The 16,936-nt window shown below is 50.3% G+C and overlaps 1 protein-coding gene across 5 annotated transcripts in view; it reads right to left on the reverse strand.

Moving 5' to 3' along the window:
* LOC8051686 (protein PRRC2A) overlaps positions 1-16,936 on the reverse strand; it is a 58,658-nt gene that overhangs the window by 30,440 nt on the left and 11,282 nt on the right. For 4 of the 5 annotated variants that reach the window (XM_040498668.2, XM_040498667.2, XM_040498665.2 and 1 more), the window contains exons 11-19: positions 16,449-16,691; positions 13,309-13,548; positions 9,603-10,038; positions 8,663-8,834; positions 8,086-8,188; positions 7,519-7,607; positions 5,693-7,246; positions 4,716-4,953; positions 3,646-3,853 (exon numbers count right to left, since the gene is read on the reverse strand). In XM_040498668.2, coding sequence (XP_040354602.1) covers positions 3,646-3,853; positions 4,716-4,953; positions 5,693-7,246; positions 7,519-7,607; positions 8,086-8,188; positions 8,663-8,834; positions 9,603-10,038; positions 13,309-13,548; positions 16,449-16,691 — 3,283 coding nt within the window. The remainder of the gene's footprint in view (positions 1-3,645; positions 3,854-4,715; positions 4,954-5,692; positions 7,247-7,518; positions 7,608-8,085; positions 8,189-8,662; positions 8,835-9,602; positions 10,039-13,308; positions 13,549-16,448; positions 16,692-16,936) is intronic. The other variant, XM_040498666.2, reaches the window with a different exon arrangement.

Here is a 16,936-nt window from a genome sequence, read left to right on the forward strand (position 1 = left end):
AAACTGAGGATTTCTATGTGCCACTTTAGTGTTTGCCACTGAGATAAGTCGTGTTGCTAAATTATGGTGATGCGAGCGTTTTTTCGTGGTAGTTTTTGTGCTACGATGTGACAATTATACAGTCTTGTTTTCTATGCCTTCGCTTGGTCCCATCGAGACCAGCGCACGCTTTCTCTGTGTCGATGCCTTCTTTTCATTCATTGAGGAATGTTGCAAAATCATTGTGGTGTATGTCTGTCTTAACAGTGGCATGTTTCTTAACAGTGGCAGTGTGGCCAACGCCACACTGCCTTACCGGACTCTGCCTGCTTCCCTTCTCCGTTTAATAAATGAAGGATGCGAACTGGTATGGCATGTTCAAAGCAATATCTACCGAATTTATTTGAATACAAGTCTGCCTTTTTTTTCTTTGCAAATGTAAAAAATTAAGGGTCAACCTATAATCGTGACCAGAAAATTTAAATTTACGTCCCTGATCAAATTTCGGGACCCTTCGTGCATGAAGCTATCAGTCACCTCAGTTACTGAAGGAAAGGGAAATCCCCTGCTTCTTGTTTCAGAAACCTTTTGGTGGCGAAAACAACCCCAACAGCAGCAGCAGCAAGCTGCTCCTCTTGCCTTGGGTCCCTGCATTCCTCAGCCTCAGGTTTCGCGACATGAGACACCTTGCCCCACTGCCTTGCTCCCTCGCCTCACCTCCTTCCCTCTCCCCCTGTGGGTGCCTTTACTCATTGCAGCGTTACTGCAGTCTTTGTATCTGATCTTTCGTAGCTTCACCAGCGTTTCTTGTTGTTGCCATTTTGCAATGATGTCAGTGAGGTTTTGTTGAAAATTTCTGAGGATGTCATGCCTGGAGGTTTTGACAATGATCAAGTTTTTGGAATCACACTGTGATTTAGCTGAAAGCGCTGTAAGTAAAGGTTTTTTTTCTTTCTTTTGTCCAAACTTCTGTTCTTTAAAAAAAGAAAAAAAAAGTTTTTTTTGTTTTTCTTTAGGAATACCTATATTCGAAATATTGTTTTTATTCTCTTCCAGTTTATTATAACAGCATCGAACTATATTCGTGGTCGACATATTAGAGTAAATACAGTATTTATCCGCGAAGCTAGCGCCCTCGCAGAGTCTGGCCGTAGTGATCAGTTGGTGGTAAATCAGGTAAGCAGCAAATGCCTTGTCTTACCAATGTCACATATTTTGGAGTCGCCTTAGACAACATAAGGTAGGAAATCTACCAGCATCTCGCTTCGTGCGAGGTAATAGAGGTGTCTTAGCCGCCTCGCAACGATGTCGTCCCGCTCAAAGAAGCTCGCGAACAAAACAGACGTTGCCGATGTCGCCACATCAGCCGAGCAGCGGAGCAGACAACGCACTACATGTTGTCATTGCGTGGTAGACTCCACCAACTCCACAATCTCTCAGTGATGTGTTAGAGACCTTGGGCACCCTAAGCAAGGTAGTGAAGTGTTGATGCCACTAAGTGTCACTGTTCATAACTATGATACGCTTGGCCCTATGAGCACGACAGATATCCCAGTCTGTTTGAAATACAAGAAAGTGAGCAGTCTGTTTGAAACAGAAGTGTGATTGTCGCTAGCAGATGGAGTTGCTCATGTTTAACTGATTTCTGAACGTGAGAGGTATATTTTAAGTTTCTATACAGTACCCCTTAAAAATGGGATGCTATTGAAGTCTAGCAAATGCGACGAGAGAAAACCATACAACGAAAACACGCTTTCCTCCCTGCCACCTACCTCTTCCGAACTATACTCCACCTCGCAAATTGCTCGCAACTAGGGGTGTGCGAATACCGAATAGTAGCTTTCGAATCGAATACCGAATCGAATCAAGAAAAAAAACCCGAATATCGAATCGAATATCGAATAGTGATTTTATTCGTAGGAATTTTTCAAAGTGTGCTGCGAATGCGATTATTATATGTGCAGAGTATGCGCCTGGTGCAGAATATACGTCTTGTACAAAACAAAAGCCAAAATGTAAAAACGTTTCGGTGAAAATAAAAAAAAAAAAAAGCAGTTGCTGTTGAACGTTGGGCACTAAAGATCCAATTTTATGGTGCAAAATTAATCTATCTACCCTAAACGTCACAAAAAAAATAAGAAAGTTACAGCCACGCGTGCCTTTTTTTCTCTTTAAAAACACAACACAAACACAACACACAACGCAACTTTTTTTTTTTAAATATTTGTATATCTCAGAAAAGGGGCATTTTGCGATAGTTGGTCTCCATTTTAAGGAAAAAAAATGGCACCTGGGATTTGATTTCACATAAATAAATAGACAGGTGTTAAATCTGAGTAAACAGCAACGAGGTAAACTGGCTTAAACAAAATAATCTAAAGTGAGAAAAAAAAAACGCGGTTAGGTGGCGCAAGTCACCGTCCAACTGCCGCTACGCATCCATTTTTCCGTTTATCTATCCTGTTTTAGAGAGCCTTGATTTAAAAGAGGGAGCAACCGAAACTGAAACCACAGAGACGGCTCCATCGCAGATTGATCGTGAATGCGCATGTATTGCGTTGTCGTGTGGAAAGAAGGCGAACAAACAGAAGAGCGACGACGCCTGCCCTGCCTGCCCGAACCCGACCGACGCTTTCGCCTTTTCGGCACATTCTCGCAGTTCGTAATTCAAACGCGGCTATCGAGCTGTTGGAAACCCTCTCAAATCTAGGCACACTATTTTTCCATTCCGTTTCTTCCGCGCCAAGCCTAATTCTTTTCACGAGTAAAGCCCCTCGTTTCAAATTGAAGCGCCGATGTAAAACACACTTGGCCGCACTCGCAGAAATCGGCTACTGTACCACTGCACGATCACAGAAAGAAAACCAACGCTACCACGTCGGCGAAACCAACCGAGTTGTCGTTCTGATTCGGAATCCGAATCAGAATTTGCGGTTCCAAAAGAACGACGACGATAACTCGGTTGGTTTCGCCGGCGTGGTAACGTTGGTTTTCTTTCTGTGATCGTGCAGTGGTGCAGTAGCCGATTTCTGCGAGTGCGGCAAGTGTGTTTTACATCGGCGCTTCAATTTGAAACGAGGAGTTTTACTCGTGAAAAGAATTAGGCTTGGCGCGGAATTCCGGCTTCCCAACAATTCCTCTCTGGAAGCGGCGCAAGCGGGATGTTTCAGTTGTGATTCAAGGGTAGATTGTGTCATGATCGTGAGTAAATCTTCGTGCTATAAAGTTTGTGGCGTTCGTTACTTTTCTGTTTTCTAATCTGTGCTAGATTTTTGTGGAATGGCAGGACCAAGAGGTGTTTCTCGCATGGTCTTTCTAACATCTCGGCGCTTACATCGGGAGAAAAAAAAACTTTTTTGTTTGCTCCGCGCCCACCGCGCGTCTTTGGCCGAATATATCGAATATTCGAGTAATCGAATACTAGGAATTCGATTCGCGAATCGAATTATTCGGCAACTTTCTATTCGATTCGAATTCGTATATTCGAGTATTCGCACACCCCTACTCGCAACGTTAAATGCAACTTGCAGGAAAGTAGCACATAACACTGCATGAAACTTTTGCACAAGTACATGGGCAGAGTTAACTTTACATGCCTGCGCCTTCGACACGTTGCACGCCACTTGCAAGATGGAGTGCAACAAAGTCACCTCTCCAGTGTTGTACCTTTGACAGTGAAAGCAGGATGAGTCTGGCTCTTGGGACCATTGGCCACCTCTACCGAAGCGTCGGACCCGAGCACCGCTCCGCCATCCACCTTCTGGGGCGGGACATCCGCCTTGGTCGAAAAGAGCCGATCAGACTCTCGCTTCTTGATTAGGCGCGGCGGGAGCTTGTTCTGCCGGCCGTGCACCACTGTCTTGTTGCGTGCGGTCTGCGCAGCAAACAGAATTGTGCCCCTCTTTGGAGAACCGAACTACAGTTTACATTGGAGGAGGAAGCAACAACAGCCTTCAGTACAAGCGTGAAATCATGGTGGTCATTGGATTGACAGATATACTTGAACTTCATCACGTTGACAAAGACACAACTGGGTCCCACTGGCAGAAAGCTGGGAGCTTCCACAAACTCTCTGTTGCTGAAGTACGTCCACAGCCCCACTCTCCTACTGCATAGGCAACCTCAAGGGTGACCAACAGGTGTCCCGTTGCACCAACATCTGCTCGTGTATGGCACACTCACTGCAAGGGTTTAGACAATACATATTACTGACTTGCATGACCATTAACAAAAAACAGCTTGAAGAGTCAAAACAGGCGATGGATGTTCAAATTATGCCTACTGGCCCCACAATGCTCGTAATGCAGGTGTATAACCATTGTCAGCATGCTGTTATGGCTCACAGAAAAGACTGCAATCAACAATTGGTCCACGCTAACTCTTTCCTTCATTCTTAGGTAAACTTCCATTGCCCTCCCCCCAGATGGTAGTGGAGTGGAAGCTGCACATCACTTGGAGCAGTCAAACTTGCACTGCCCTCTTTTTGAATGCACAGGCGACCTAATCATATGCCACAAGGCAGAGTCGGAACGTCCTAACCAACACGCAGCTTTCACAGCACTGTCATCTAGCAAGAGTGGAACAAAGGTCAATTCGACAACACTTGCAAGTCAGTGCAAACAGGGCACCTGTCGGGCCTGCTTCCGCAGCTTCAGCCATGTAGGAGATGGGAGCAATGATTCTCAGCCATGCACAGATGGACCCAGCTCCCAAGGAGCAACGACATGCCCACCCACCTCCTTCCTCAATTTCTTGGTGTCCCCGTCTGCGAGGAGGCGGTGGCGCTTTTTGGAGGTAACCTCCTGGAAGTCGCCGTCGTCGCCATCTCCAAACGAGTGGTCGGTCACGGCCGGGTTGTCGTCGATGACCACCACCCCGGCGTAGTTGCTCAGGTCAATGCCTTCCAGGGCGTTGGGCTTCTCTTTCTCTAGTCTGCCATTCTGCTGGAGGGGATCGGTCTTCTTCAGGTGCTTGCTGAGGCACAGGCAAAAAGAGAGGAGCCCCTTAGGCACCGAGGACTTCGGCATCCAACCATAGTTCCCTTCCACAAGTCAAAGTATAGAGGGGAACATGAGCAAAACGGAGTTGAAGGAAGGAGCACGTCACTTTCAATTTATACCTTACGCAACCGCTACACTTGCTGAAGAGGCAGACCAGACTTTCGAAGCAAGTTGTGAAAATATTTCACGATAAATCGAGCTCGCAAAGACCACATGACTACACGTTAGCCCTTGGCAAATAGCTATCAGAAATGGCATAAAAAGACAGTAGAATTAGTCTGCAAATTGCAGAAAAAGGCAAAGGCTTCTCTATGAAGGTTGAAGCCTTTTTCTTTACTTCATAACGGAACAGGACTGCAGCTAATACTCCCCAAAAAATTGTAAAAAAAAAAATATCAGGCACATTATAAAGATTTAAACACTTTGTACCCCTGAACAGTACATTTTCCCAACCAAAGGTTCATGCTCACAGAAGTGACCTTTCCACGAAGTTTCGCATTATGTTATGCCAAGCACCTGAAAAACTAGATTCGGAGTCTAGCAACAACCCAATCAATTTCCTTTCAACCAGCTTGTGCCACAAACTAACAGTGCAACATTTTTGTCGCACTGCTCTCTTCCACACCCTCGCAAGGTAAGGGCAGACAGCAGATCCGAGTGTTTCAATGCAAATGCAGACGTTTTGAGTAGGCCACGCAGGCCTGTAGACTCACCGGGAGCCGAGGTCGCTGAGGGCTGCCTGCACGTTGCCAGGATCCTGCAGCTTCACCTCGTCCACACGATAGACCAGGGTAGCAGGGTCCCCCCGGGGGCTGGATCCCCCGGCGTCCCCCGACCGGGGCGGCTGCTGCCTGGCCCGGCCACCCCCTCCCCCGGCCTGACGTCCCCTGCCCCCACCACCCCCTCCGAGGCGCGGCTGCTGGTGCAAGCCAGGCTCTCTACGCTGGACAGGGGGGGCCCGGCCGTTGCGCTCCCCTCCACCTCCTCCGCCTCTCCGGGGCTCCCCGCCGGGCCTCCTGGCTGGCCTCTCCTGTCCCGTCCCCGGGGGCTTGCTCGGGGCGGGCGGCTGAGCGCCCCCAGACTTCTTGGGGGGGCGGGTGCCCTCCTCGTTGGGGCCCCTGCGGTCGGCCACATCGCTGCTCTCCGAGGCAGTCTCCCAGTCCTCATTGCCCACGTCCGAGAGGGCCTCCTTGGCACCCCTGCCGCCTCCCTTGGCCCCCTCCTGCCTGCGCGGGGCCTGGTGCTTCTGGAAGCGGGGCGGGAGGGGCTCCATGCGATTGGGACGCCGCACCACGGGGCGGCTCGTCGAGCGCGGCTTGCACCCGCTCGGACCGTCCTTGGGGCTTTCTTCTTCCTTGCCGTCCTCCTCCGGCTTGCCGAAGGGGGCCTTCATGGTGGGGGGTCCGTAGCCCCCTCCCACAGGGTAGCGCCCCCTGGAGCTGCGGCCAAAGGACATTCCCCCTCGGCCCCTGCGAGAGGGCTCCCCGCGGGGGGAGAAGGCACTCTTCTCCTCCTTCTTCGCCTCATCCCTGCGGGAGGGCTCCCGGCCACGGGTCTCCTTGGCCGGGCCCCCTCGGGGTCCGCCGGGCTTCCTGGCAGCGTCTGGCCCCACGTCCGGGCCTACCTCATCCGAGCCTTCGTCCTCCTTGGGCCGGGGCGGCTTCTCCTCCTCCGAGCTCTCCTCACTGCCGTCCTCCTTCTTGCGGTCAAAGCGGGGCCCCCGCTCCGTGCGGCTGCGTCGGTATTCGCGGCTGCGGCCCCGGTAGCCCACACTCCCTCCGCTGCCGTTCCCTCCCCCGTAGGCTCCGCCGCCTCCCCGCTGGCCACCTCTGCCCCGGCCGGACTCGAACCTGCTCCCACGAGAGCGTGAAGTTCCTCCCCTTTTGTCGCTCTCCTCCTTCTTGGCTGCCTCTTTGCTTTCCTCGGGTCTCTGGTGGTCCTCCCCCACCGCCTTGGCCCCCTCGGTACCCTTCCCCTCCTCCTTGGGGCCCTCCTCTCCCCGGGGACCCTCTTTGGGAGCCCCCCGGCGCAGGGGCACAAAGTTCTTCTTGCCAGGCCCCGCACTATCCAGCTGCTGCTGCGTCACGGGGGGCGGGTGGTGCGTGTGCCAGTCCCGCCGCTTGCCGGTCTCTGCTGCGGGGTAAGGTGACTCCGACCAGTCCGGCACCTGGGGCTTCTCCTTGGGGCGCTCCCCGCCCACGTTCCGGTGGGGCTCCGGGGGGGGACCGGCAGGAGGGGCCTCTGGCCGCTGCTGCTCCGTGGGAGGCCTGTGGGGGAAATAATTGCTTCCGTGTAGTGGTCCATCGCCCCAACAAGCCCGCCCGGCTGGACTCTCCAGTGCTCAATCGGCATATGTCCAAACGGCTCGAGACGCGGGGATTAACAAGCTCCAGCCATTATAATAAAGCGCTTAACTTTCTTTGGGGCGACAAAATCTTGAGCAATCTACTTGGTACCGCAGCATCTAGAGTACATTGGGACTCGTCTCGTCAAGTACTAGCAATGCGCTATCCCCCAAAACACGAGCGAATAAACATACATGGCCCTCTCGTCCCTGAGGGAGTCTCTGCTGGTGCGGCTATCCCTGCTATCGGGCCTAGAAGGCCGACTCTCCCGTTCCCACTTGTCCTGCAAAGAGATACAAACATCAGGTGAACTGACACAATCCCTTCCTAAAAGGAAAAATATTCCTTGGACCACTCGAGATGTTCTGCAGAAAGTCAAAAGTCTGACGCCAGTTGCATGAAACTATCTTGTGAGAAAAAGGTGCGCACGACAAAACCCAAGAAAAAATTTGTATCCACAAAGCAAAACTGTTTTAAGTTTTGCATAGATTATGACTAGGACTTTCGGGACTTCTTGTTTTCCCGTAGAAGAACAAGGCTTTCCTCTATCCCTCTCATTTTAGAAAGCGTTCGTGAATACCGATTTCTCTACCACATACCATGTGCGTAACTTACAAACTCCTACAAACTCCCCAGCCCAGTTGTCAGACTCTAAGAAGTTCATTGTGAATCTGGCCTCCGACTTCTACGTAACTCCGGCAAACTTTCTGTTCAAGTCACGCACAAAAAAATATATATGGGAAAAGCATGGGCACACTTACCCTCCCGACCCGCTGGTCGTAGTCTCTGCTGTTAGTCCAGGCACCCATGACATCCCTGCTCTCGCGCTTGTCGCGCTGCTGCTTCTCTTCAAATTCTCTCTCCCTAAGCAAAAAAAGAACACACTCATGTCCTCCAGGAAGCCTTTCCAAATTAATAAAAATCTGGAAATATTTTACATCTGGAATAAGAAATGTGTGTGGCATCCATAGAGAGAATTTTAAAGCAAACGAGACAGCACCACAGTGGACGAGACACTAGCAGATGGCCAACTTTTTCTCGCTCGCTTTCCAACTTGTTCACAAACACTACGAAGTAAGAAGCATGTGAAGGCTTCTGCAATGCATCAGTCTGTTTTCTTTTGGAGTGGATCGCGTAATCTCAAACCCTTTCACGCTCGTAAGCAAGTTTGGCCACTAGCGCCGTTGGGTAGCTTTACAAGTACAAATCGGGAGCCTGTTGACGTTCACAATAACGGCGTCGCACTGTGTACCTCGAGTGCCGAAAGAAAATTCAAAGGACCAAGTCTAGCCAAGAGCAGCTAGTAATTCCCAACACCGAACAAACAGCTACACTCACTTCCTAAAGGAATCCCCGCGGGAACGATTGTCAAAAGGGATCTCCTCCTTCTCGGGTCTTTTCGCAGCAAAGTCCAGCCGCTGGTCGTAACCGCCGGAGCCTCTACCGAACTCTGGCACTTGCTCGTAGTACACGGGGGGTACTGAAGGCCGCCATGTGTCGTACGGTCCTCCTGTCGGACGGGAACGAGAAACGGTCAAACTATGGCATCAAATCACATAGTCATATAGCAACCTTTGTGCCTTTATCATTTGCAACAGCATGGGCGTACTAGTTGCAAGCTACAACAACTCTAAAGAACAACTTGCGATTGTAAAATTTCTACTTCGAGTGCTCTAAACCAGCGTAGCCAAAGCACTGTCAGGAGACTGGACAAATTTGAGCTCATGAGGTGCATTTCAGCCACGTTCCAAAACTTGTCACTCCGGAGTAAAGGTTTTTGTACCTTGGCATTCCAAAACCTACTCGCATCCAACGTCACATTGCCTGCGTTATCGCAGGGCGTCGCCAGCGGAAAGAATTCTGACCCACTTGGTTAAGTCGAATTTGGGGGGTTTTGTGTGCCTAACCGACGAAGGGCATCTGGAATGCACCCCCCACACAGGACCGAAGATTAATTTGGGTTGCCGACGCGCAACCGATATTGTTTCTCCGCAATAAGCCTTAGTCAAATTGCATACTGGATCTACCAGACAAAGAATTGGAACACTGCCTTTGTATACTTGCCTACCGTGCTCTAGTATGAGACTCCCCACTTAATTCGAGAAAGCAAGTCATCCCGAAATGTATGCAGAGAAAGTAAAGAAAAACAAAGGAACGTGTACAGCACTCGAGATTCTAAACCAAATAAATTCTCAATAAGGATAACCCGCATCATCTTCAACCCTTAGAGAGCCGAATTTACGAGCAGATTCCTAGATTCAAGCGCACGCCTGCTCACCGGGGGGCACGTGGGGCGGAGCGAGGGGCGCCGCCTGCGGAGGAGGAGGGGGCCGGTCCCCGAGGGGTCTCGACGACGCCCAGCACTCCATGGAGGGGGGCCGTGGGGCACCCTCCCCCCTCGCCTCATAAGGGCGCTCCCCGGCCTCCGGGGGGTAAGGGGCCACCTCGGCAACGGCGGCCCCCTTCAGCTGGGGGCCCATACCCAGCTGGCTCAGGTAGGCCGCAGGGCCCCCCATGGCCGCCCAACGGGGGTCGAAGTTCACCCCCACCATGCCGCCCCCGCCGGGAGGGAGGCTCGACGGGGCCTGGGCCCCGGCCCCGCCCTGCTGCTGTTGGCGCAGCTGCTGCTGCTGGATCTGCTGCTGCCGCTGCATCTCCGCCTTCTTGAGGAAGCGCGGGGGCACGTTCTTGTGAAACGGGCGCTGGTAGTTGGGCTGCAGGGGGGGAACGTCACGCGTGAATGTCAAGTTCCAACACGAAAAAATGCACTCAGGAATGTTGCAGTACCTGCTCATGGAGGAAACGAAATCTAGTACAACCTTTGTTTACGTTCTCTAGCTAAGCAGTATTAGGATTCATTACATGGGAGGGTGACCACCTGGGAACAGGTGCCAATGACACAACTCCCTTTCCATTCCAATGCTTTAGGCTGAAATTGCTTCTTTCTTTTTTTAGGGGCGAAGCTCCTTAGGGTCTAGCCTTGTCCGTCCGGCGTCCGTGCTCACATCGATCTTGCTGGTGCTCGTGAGCTCACGTGCTCGTGTAGGGTAAAAAATAAAAAAAAATTTAAAAATTGTGGAAAAAAAATGTTTGCGCAGTCGACAGGATTTAAACCTGTGCGGGGAGACCCCAATGGATTTCTAGTCCATCGCCTTAACCACTCGGCCACGACTGCGGGACGAGTAGGGGGCTCTGAGATGTGGTAGTAACTCAAGAGCTGGGGACGTCGTGGATGAAACGTTTCATGTAGCCACTCAACGTCTATACAGGAAAGGGCGCTGCGGTTAAATGCGTATATAATTACGTTAAACTTTGCATGCATTGGCTCAACGTTTATAGACGAGAGGGCGCTGCGGTCAAAAGCTCAAATGCGTATATAACCACGTTCCATACCACACATTCTCTTTGAAATGGATGAAAACGAACGAGAGGCTCGGCACGCTGCGGCTCAGCGTCTACGCAGACAAGCACCACCAGAGCTTTGGCCTAATCAACATCATTCCCCACGTAAAGAAGAGGTCAATTTTTTTTTTTTTTTTTTTTTTTTTTTTTTTTTTAAGGGGAGACACGGTTTTGAAATACACAGAAATCGCAATATTTTCGTTATTTTAACTTTTTCCTGACCACAACGAAAGTAGCCATTTTCAAAAAATCTGCGCAAACACTTTCATTTTCTACTAACTTGCGAAGGGAGCGAAATGGCACATCCAAATTTGACCAATGAGTTGTTCTTTTAAAAGAAACAAAAATTAATATAATGTAAAAAAATATTTTTTAAATTTTATTTCGTGAAAATGCAATGTATGTGCGGGAGGTGTATGAACGCCGAAACTTGTACAGCTATGTCAAATTAAACGACAAATAAACATTCCGAATATAGAAAATGCTGTCCACACCCGCAGCTATTACTTTTGAAAGAGTACTCTAACGTATATTTTTGGTTGAGCAGAGTTAGACTCCGTAACGTGTGCTTTTCAATGAAAAAATGCTTATATTGGTGAACCCAAGATAGTACACCTCACATACCGAGCAGAATGCTTTCTTTGTGTTCTACCTTGGTTTTGTCATAGCCTTGACTGTAGTTCTCGCATATTTAGAAATTTTGTGCACTTCGTTGGAAACATAAATGTGCACACCAGCTCAAGACAGCCTTGGAAATTATAGTGAAGCTTACCGACAAACATCTGTCAAGAGACATCTATAACATAATGCAAATTGACGCCAGAGCTCTTGAGGTCTAAAAAATATGCCACAATACAGTTGAATTATGTAAATAATGCCATCTTTGTTACGAACACTGATGCAAGCAGTTGGCTGTGCAGACGTGTGCAACCGCCTTTCCCAGCACTATTTTTGACAGCCCACCACCTCGCGATAAAGCTTAAACCTACCTTGAAACCAAAACTAGCATTCTTTAGCTATCCACAAGATTGTGGAATATAATTCTCTGCACTACGAAATTTAATTTCTTGACGGCGCTTGGAAACCATTGATTACCGGTAATCGATAGCCTACGGGCGAGGTCAGCAAACAGTTCAAAACCACATATATGGGTTGAAAGTAACAATTGAAAAGGAGCGTGTTGGTGAATGAATACGAAAACTTGAAAGGATAAAACATCAAGATGGGATGCAAAAAGGACTTCTTTCATAAAAGTTGAAATTGGTCCCGTTTTCGTCCTCGATGTTTCATCCTTTCAAGTATTCATACCTGGGTTGAATACATCCCAAACTATGTGCCTGCAAAGTTTAAACCTCTAATTCAATGTCAAAGTATGAAAAACTAATTACGACACCTCCGCACTGTTCATCTCTAGAGTTAAAGACAAAAACTAACTGCCTTGTGCAACCTTGTTGACAGGAAAAGAGCTCACGGGGAACAACTCGGTGGAAAGGGGCGACAGACCCAGGAGTAGGGTTACCAAACATCCTGAATCTTGCGAGACTGTCCTGATTTTTCATAAAGCATCCCGAGTCCCACATCGTCCCTGTCGGGACAGCTATACGTCTCCGATTTGGTCCAAACAATCGAGTTAGATATCTTATATGTGATCCAACGTACACCCAACAATGCGCGCCATGCTGCGAAACACAAAGTTTGTACGAACAATGGTGCAGCGTCTAGCGTTGGCTACGAGGCTTGAGCCACTATAGCATGCAAGAGCAATGGCAAGTTGAAAATCGTAATGGGCGCCTGTTTCATTATTATCATTTGTATCAACCCCTTTGTAACTCACTTCTCCCACGCACGGAGAGGACCCGCTAAGGGAGAGACAGGGGAAAGTGGGGAAACACGTGTCGGGAGGGGACGGCTTGGGCGAGTGTCTGTGCGTGTCTGTCGAACTAAGGAACTTGGAAGTGGAAGATCACGGCGACAACGACCTTAACAATGACTGTGGGTAAGCATATTTCTGTAAACCAGTTGATGTAATATAGTTTTGTTCATACGTGATTTTTTTTTATAGATTTATTTTATAGATTTGTGATTTAATTAGTATAGAACCGCGCGCAACTTCTGCCACATAGGCATCGCGCTCCCATCAAGAGTTCAGTGAAGTCTACCTTGTAGAGTTCAGTGAAGTCTACCTTGTAGACTTCACGACAGAATTGATTCAGCCGAGGCAACGGCTCGTACTAAAAGAATGGCTGCGTCTGGCATTTTCTAAAGGCATTCGTATGTTTGCACGGCCTCTATAAATGCTGGAACAGCGTCACGTCGCACAACTACATGACACAACCCGAGGCCAAACAACACATCGAGACACGCGACACCACAAAGTCAGTGTCACATGATGCCACAGGTGTCGCACAACATCACAGAGTACCTATTAGTACCTATAATCGACGTCACAATATTGTACGACCAGATGCCATGGAGGCTACATTCCAGAGGAGATGCAAAAGCCCAAAGGGCTGGCCCCATAAATGCTGTGCATTTGAAAAACGACGAGTCTCGAGAACCGGCCCCTGGGGCCTACCACCCACCTGGTATCCGCCGCCTGCGGGTGGGGCCTGTTGCTGCTGCTGTTGCTGGGGCTGCCTGAAGTCCATGCGATCCAGGCGGGAGGAGGGAAGGGGCGGCAGGGGGGCTCCCCCCCGGGGGGGCTCGTCCCGGCTTTCGCTGCTGTGCCGGGAGCGCTCCTCCAGCTCCTCCTTCTCCTGCTGGCCCATGGCCACGGGGGCAACGGGGGATGCCCCTCCCTTCTCACCCTGCTGCTGCTGCTGCTGCAAAGGAAGGAAGGGCCTTGTTTGCACCGCCACAGAGGGGACCACCCCTCGCTAGGCTGCGCCCACCTTTCTATACACCAACTCATGTTTACGAATATTTACAAACAAACCCGAGCGCTCCTAGCGGACGCCACCGGCACCACGCATGTACGATGGATTGTGGGCAAGAAGCCCACCGTCGCCGATAAACAAACCATTGAAATGCAACGTTGTCGGCGTCGGTGTGAGTCCCCCTGCCCGCTTTCGCGTTCGAATTGTTGATTCTACGTCTTCCTCGCATTGTCTGACTACTTCAGCAGCCTCAGCTAATTTACCGAGGCTCGTTACACCGCTAAACTTTGTGTGAATAATGTGACATGCAGCGATCCATTCCGCGTGGACATCACAGAATGTACGCTAAAGCCTGATTCGCATGATGAGATTTCGCTCGCGAATTTCAGTCGCGACGTCGCTCGGGCTGCAAAAACATGAACCGCAGCCAAGATGGTTGACGTCGATACTAAAAACCGCAAGCAGAATCTGACGGACCAAGTGAATCAGGCATAACAAGTTGAGTCGGCCACTGGTAACAATGATAAACATCTCCTTGCACCTACTGTTTACATCGAGCTTGCTTACCTACCTTAAAACTTAAGTCTTTTGAGGCCTGCACTTACTCCTTATCGCAAGTACCAGGCCAACATTTGGTCTACGGGCCGGTGTCGTCTAAAAGAGCAGACGACAGTTCAAACGTTCAAGTAGCCGTTCGAACTTGAAGACTCGCTAAACGTAGTCCGCAGGTGGTCCGTACAACTTGACGGTTTTCCGGCGCTCATGTTGGAACAAAACAAATAAATCTGATGACCACAAGTATCCCTGAATTCAACCCGAAGTGATTCCCGCCCAAGCAATCGTGGTCTCACGGCATCTGGTTTTCCCCTTTTCATGGCACATATCCCATTCTCGCACGAACCGAGCACATGAAAGCTGACCTTCAAACCTTTCTCGACTTTTTTGTAGTGTGAGCTACACTGGCCGAGGTTGAACAGTTTCGCGTGGCTCGCATAATGAGCCATGCTCCATGCTGCGCATGCGCGAGGAGCAGTGGCGTCACACGGTGCACAGCTGGCGCGCCGGAGCCACCGCGCCCACCTCGCCGGCCTGTGCATTCCAGAGGAGTGACATCATTGCCGCGGCAGACGCACTGGTGCTGCTGCGTGCCCAGCTGTGCGCCTCCGTTGCGCAGTAGCCAAGTCCGACGCTGCACAGGAGCCGCTTGATAGCGCCTTTCATTTTGTGCGCATAAGCTTACGCTACGTATATCCTGGCATAGCCGAGCTAAGCCAACGCAATTTTTGGTACAGCCCCAGTGGTGGCGTTTTGATGAAAATGCAGGTTTTATGCAGGTTTTTGTCTGGTTCCTTTCAAAACAAGGCACGAATACACGTCTCAAATGGGGACATCCGCCCACAACCCCAGACCGGAAGTGCGCCCTACACGCCGCCACCGCGCCGCGAGTTTGTGTATATCAGAGCCGTATATGGGGAGAGTTTGGTCAGTCTATGATCTCGCCGCCGTAACGCTCTCCTCCCGAGTGAGTCAATCAGCACGCGGCGTAGAGCGAGAGGCATGAGCGCATGCGCGTGAACTCCCGGCTGCTCCCACCTGAGTGGGGAGGGCCGCCATCTTCGATCATTCTCCCGGCGTAATGCGTGGGATCGGCACCTAAATCTAGATTATTGCCTTTTATATCGCTGGCTCTGGCAAAAAAAAATGACATTCTGTTATTCCTCGGTGGGTTAAAAAGCTAATGAATGAAGATTTTTCGGCGTATGGCCACAAACGTTTATTCAGGCGAAAAAGAAGTCGGCCCGTAGCAGACGACGCGTAGCCCCAGCAGTGCTCTTCTCCGACCAGTCTCCGACAGCGTTGCTCAAAAATGGCGGTCGTCTCCTCTCTGCTCCCTTCTTTCTCTCTCGCTCCTTCGGTGCTCTCCTCCCTATCATTTACTTTTCTCCTCTCCGGCTCCTCCTTCGCCACACCCACTGGCCAAACTCTCCCAATATACGGCTCTGGTGTATATGGCATAACGGTCATGTGGCCTTCAGTTTTCCCCTTTCTCTGTTGCAAGTGGTAGAGGCACCCTTTCCTAACATGTTATTAATGGGTTCCTAGAAAACCAGGGGCTATCCAGCATACTCTTGTGGGTTCCCCGCAGTCCCTCGAGTGTTCCTGCGCATCAGTGAAGATTTTTTAAATTTTAAGCTACCTACTCATGGTGCATAATACTGCATACCGTATAAACGCATGCATGGGCTGCACTCTTTAATATTTTGGGGGCAATGTTTCAGGTGCGGCCCATACACCAATAAAAAGTATGGTTTTTGATGGGCATCAAAAAAATCACTCACAATCCCACGCAGTGGTCTCGAGCATCCTTATTTCGGTCTCTCAACATCACAGCCTGCAGTATACTCGGCGCTCGAGTCTGGTTGGCGTCAACACTGGCCAGAGTCGCTCCTTCGGGTTGTCCAATAAGCGCGCTTTCGGGGTTCGCATTCACCATTAATTTTGTAGAATTTCACCTGAAGGTTTGTTCAATTACAACGTCGAGCTGCTACGGCGTATTAGTGAGCTCACTCTGGACCGTACGCTTGGTCCAGCACCGTACGAGGATCTTGACACTGTATTAGCGACCCATTTCGCCGGAATGTCTTTTTGACACTGAAATACAGATACTGATTGAAAAATTGTATCGCGACACAAAAATATAAAGACTTAAAAGTATTTCTCAAATACTATCGCAATACATTTGTATCACGATAATGCTCTACCCTGCTCGGCAGTCACTCGAACGAGAGGAAGGTTCCTCAAGAGCCCAAGAAGCCCTGTGCTAGACAACGAGGGCAGGGGCTTACCTGTGTGGTGGCGGCGGTTGCTGCCCCAGACGACTGCTTGATCTGCTCGTAGCGCTTCTCCTCCTCCTCGCGCCTCTGCCTGGTGCGCTCCACTGTGACGGCCATCTCATCGTTCTGCTGCTGCCGCCGCTGCCGCCACAGCTCCTCCTCATCCCCAGCCAGCTCCAGGGGACGAGACCCCGGGGGCGCTCCCCCTCGCCCCCCCACCGGAGGGGGCTGGCCCCCAAACGTCCCGTGGTGGGGCTGCCAAAGAAGGGGTAGACTTTCTCACCACCCATTTTTATGCTACAAGGTTGTCCGTACACAAGGCAAAATGCTGAGGAAGAGTGCAGCACACTTCCAGTGAATGAAGGCACGATTTTGTGCAGGTTTTGCAGGCCTAACTTAATTCAATTGTTGGATAATGTCTCAAGACCACATCAACAGAACTGAACGAACTGTAAGCAGCAACACTGTCGGCACTTTACGTGGCTGGACATCATCATTAT

The sequence above is a fragment of the Ixodes scapularis genome, unplaced genomic scaffold (genome assembly GCF_016920785.2).
Source record: "Ixodes scapularis isolate PalLabHiFi unplaced genomic scaffold, ASM1692078v2 PGA_scaffold3__209_contigs__length_174095766, whole genome shotgun sequence".
In the NCBI taxonomy this organism is placed as follows: domain Eukaryota; kingdom Metazoa; phylum Arthropoda; class Arachnida; order Ixodida; family Ixodidae; genus Ixodes; species Ixodes scapularis.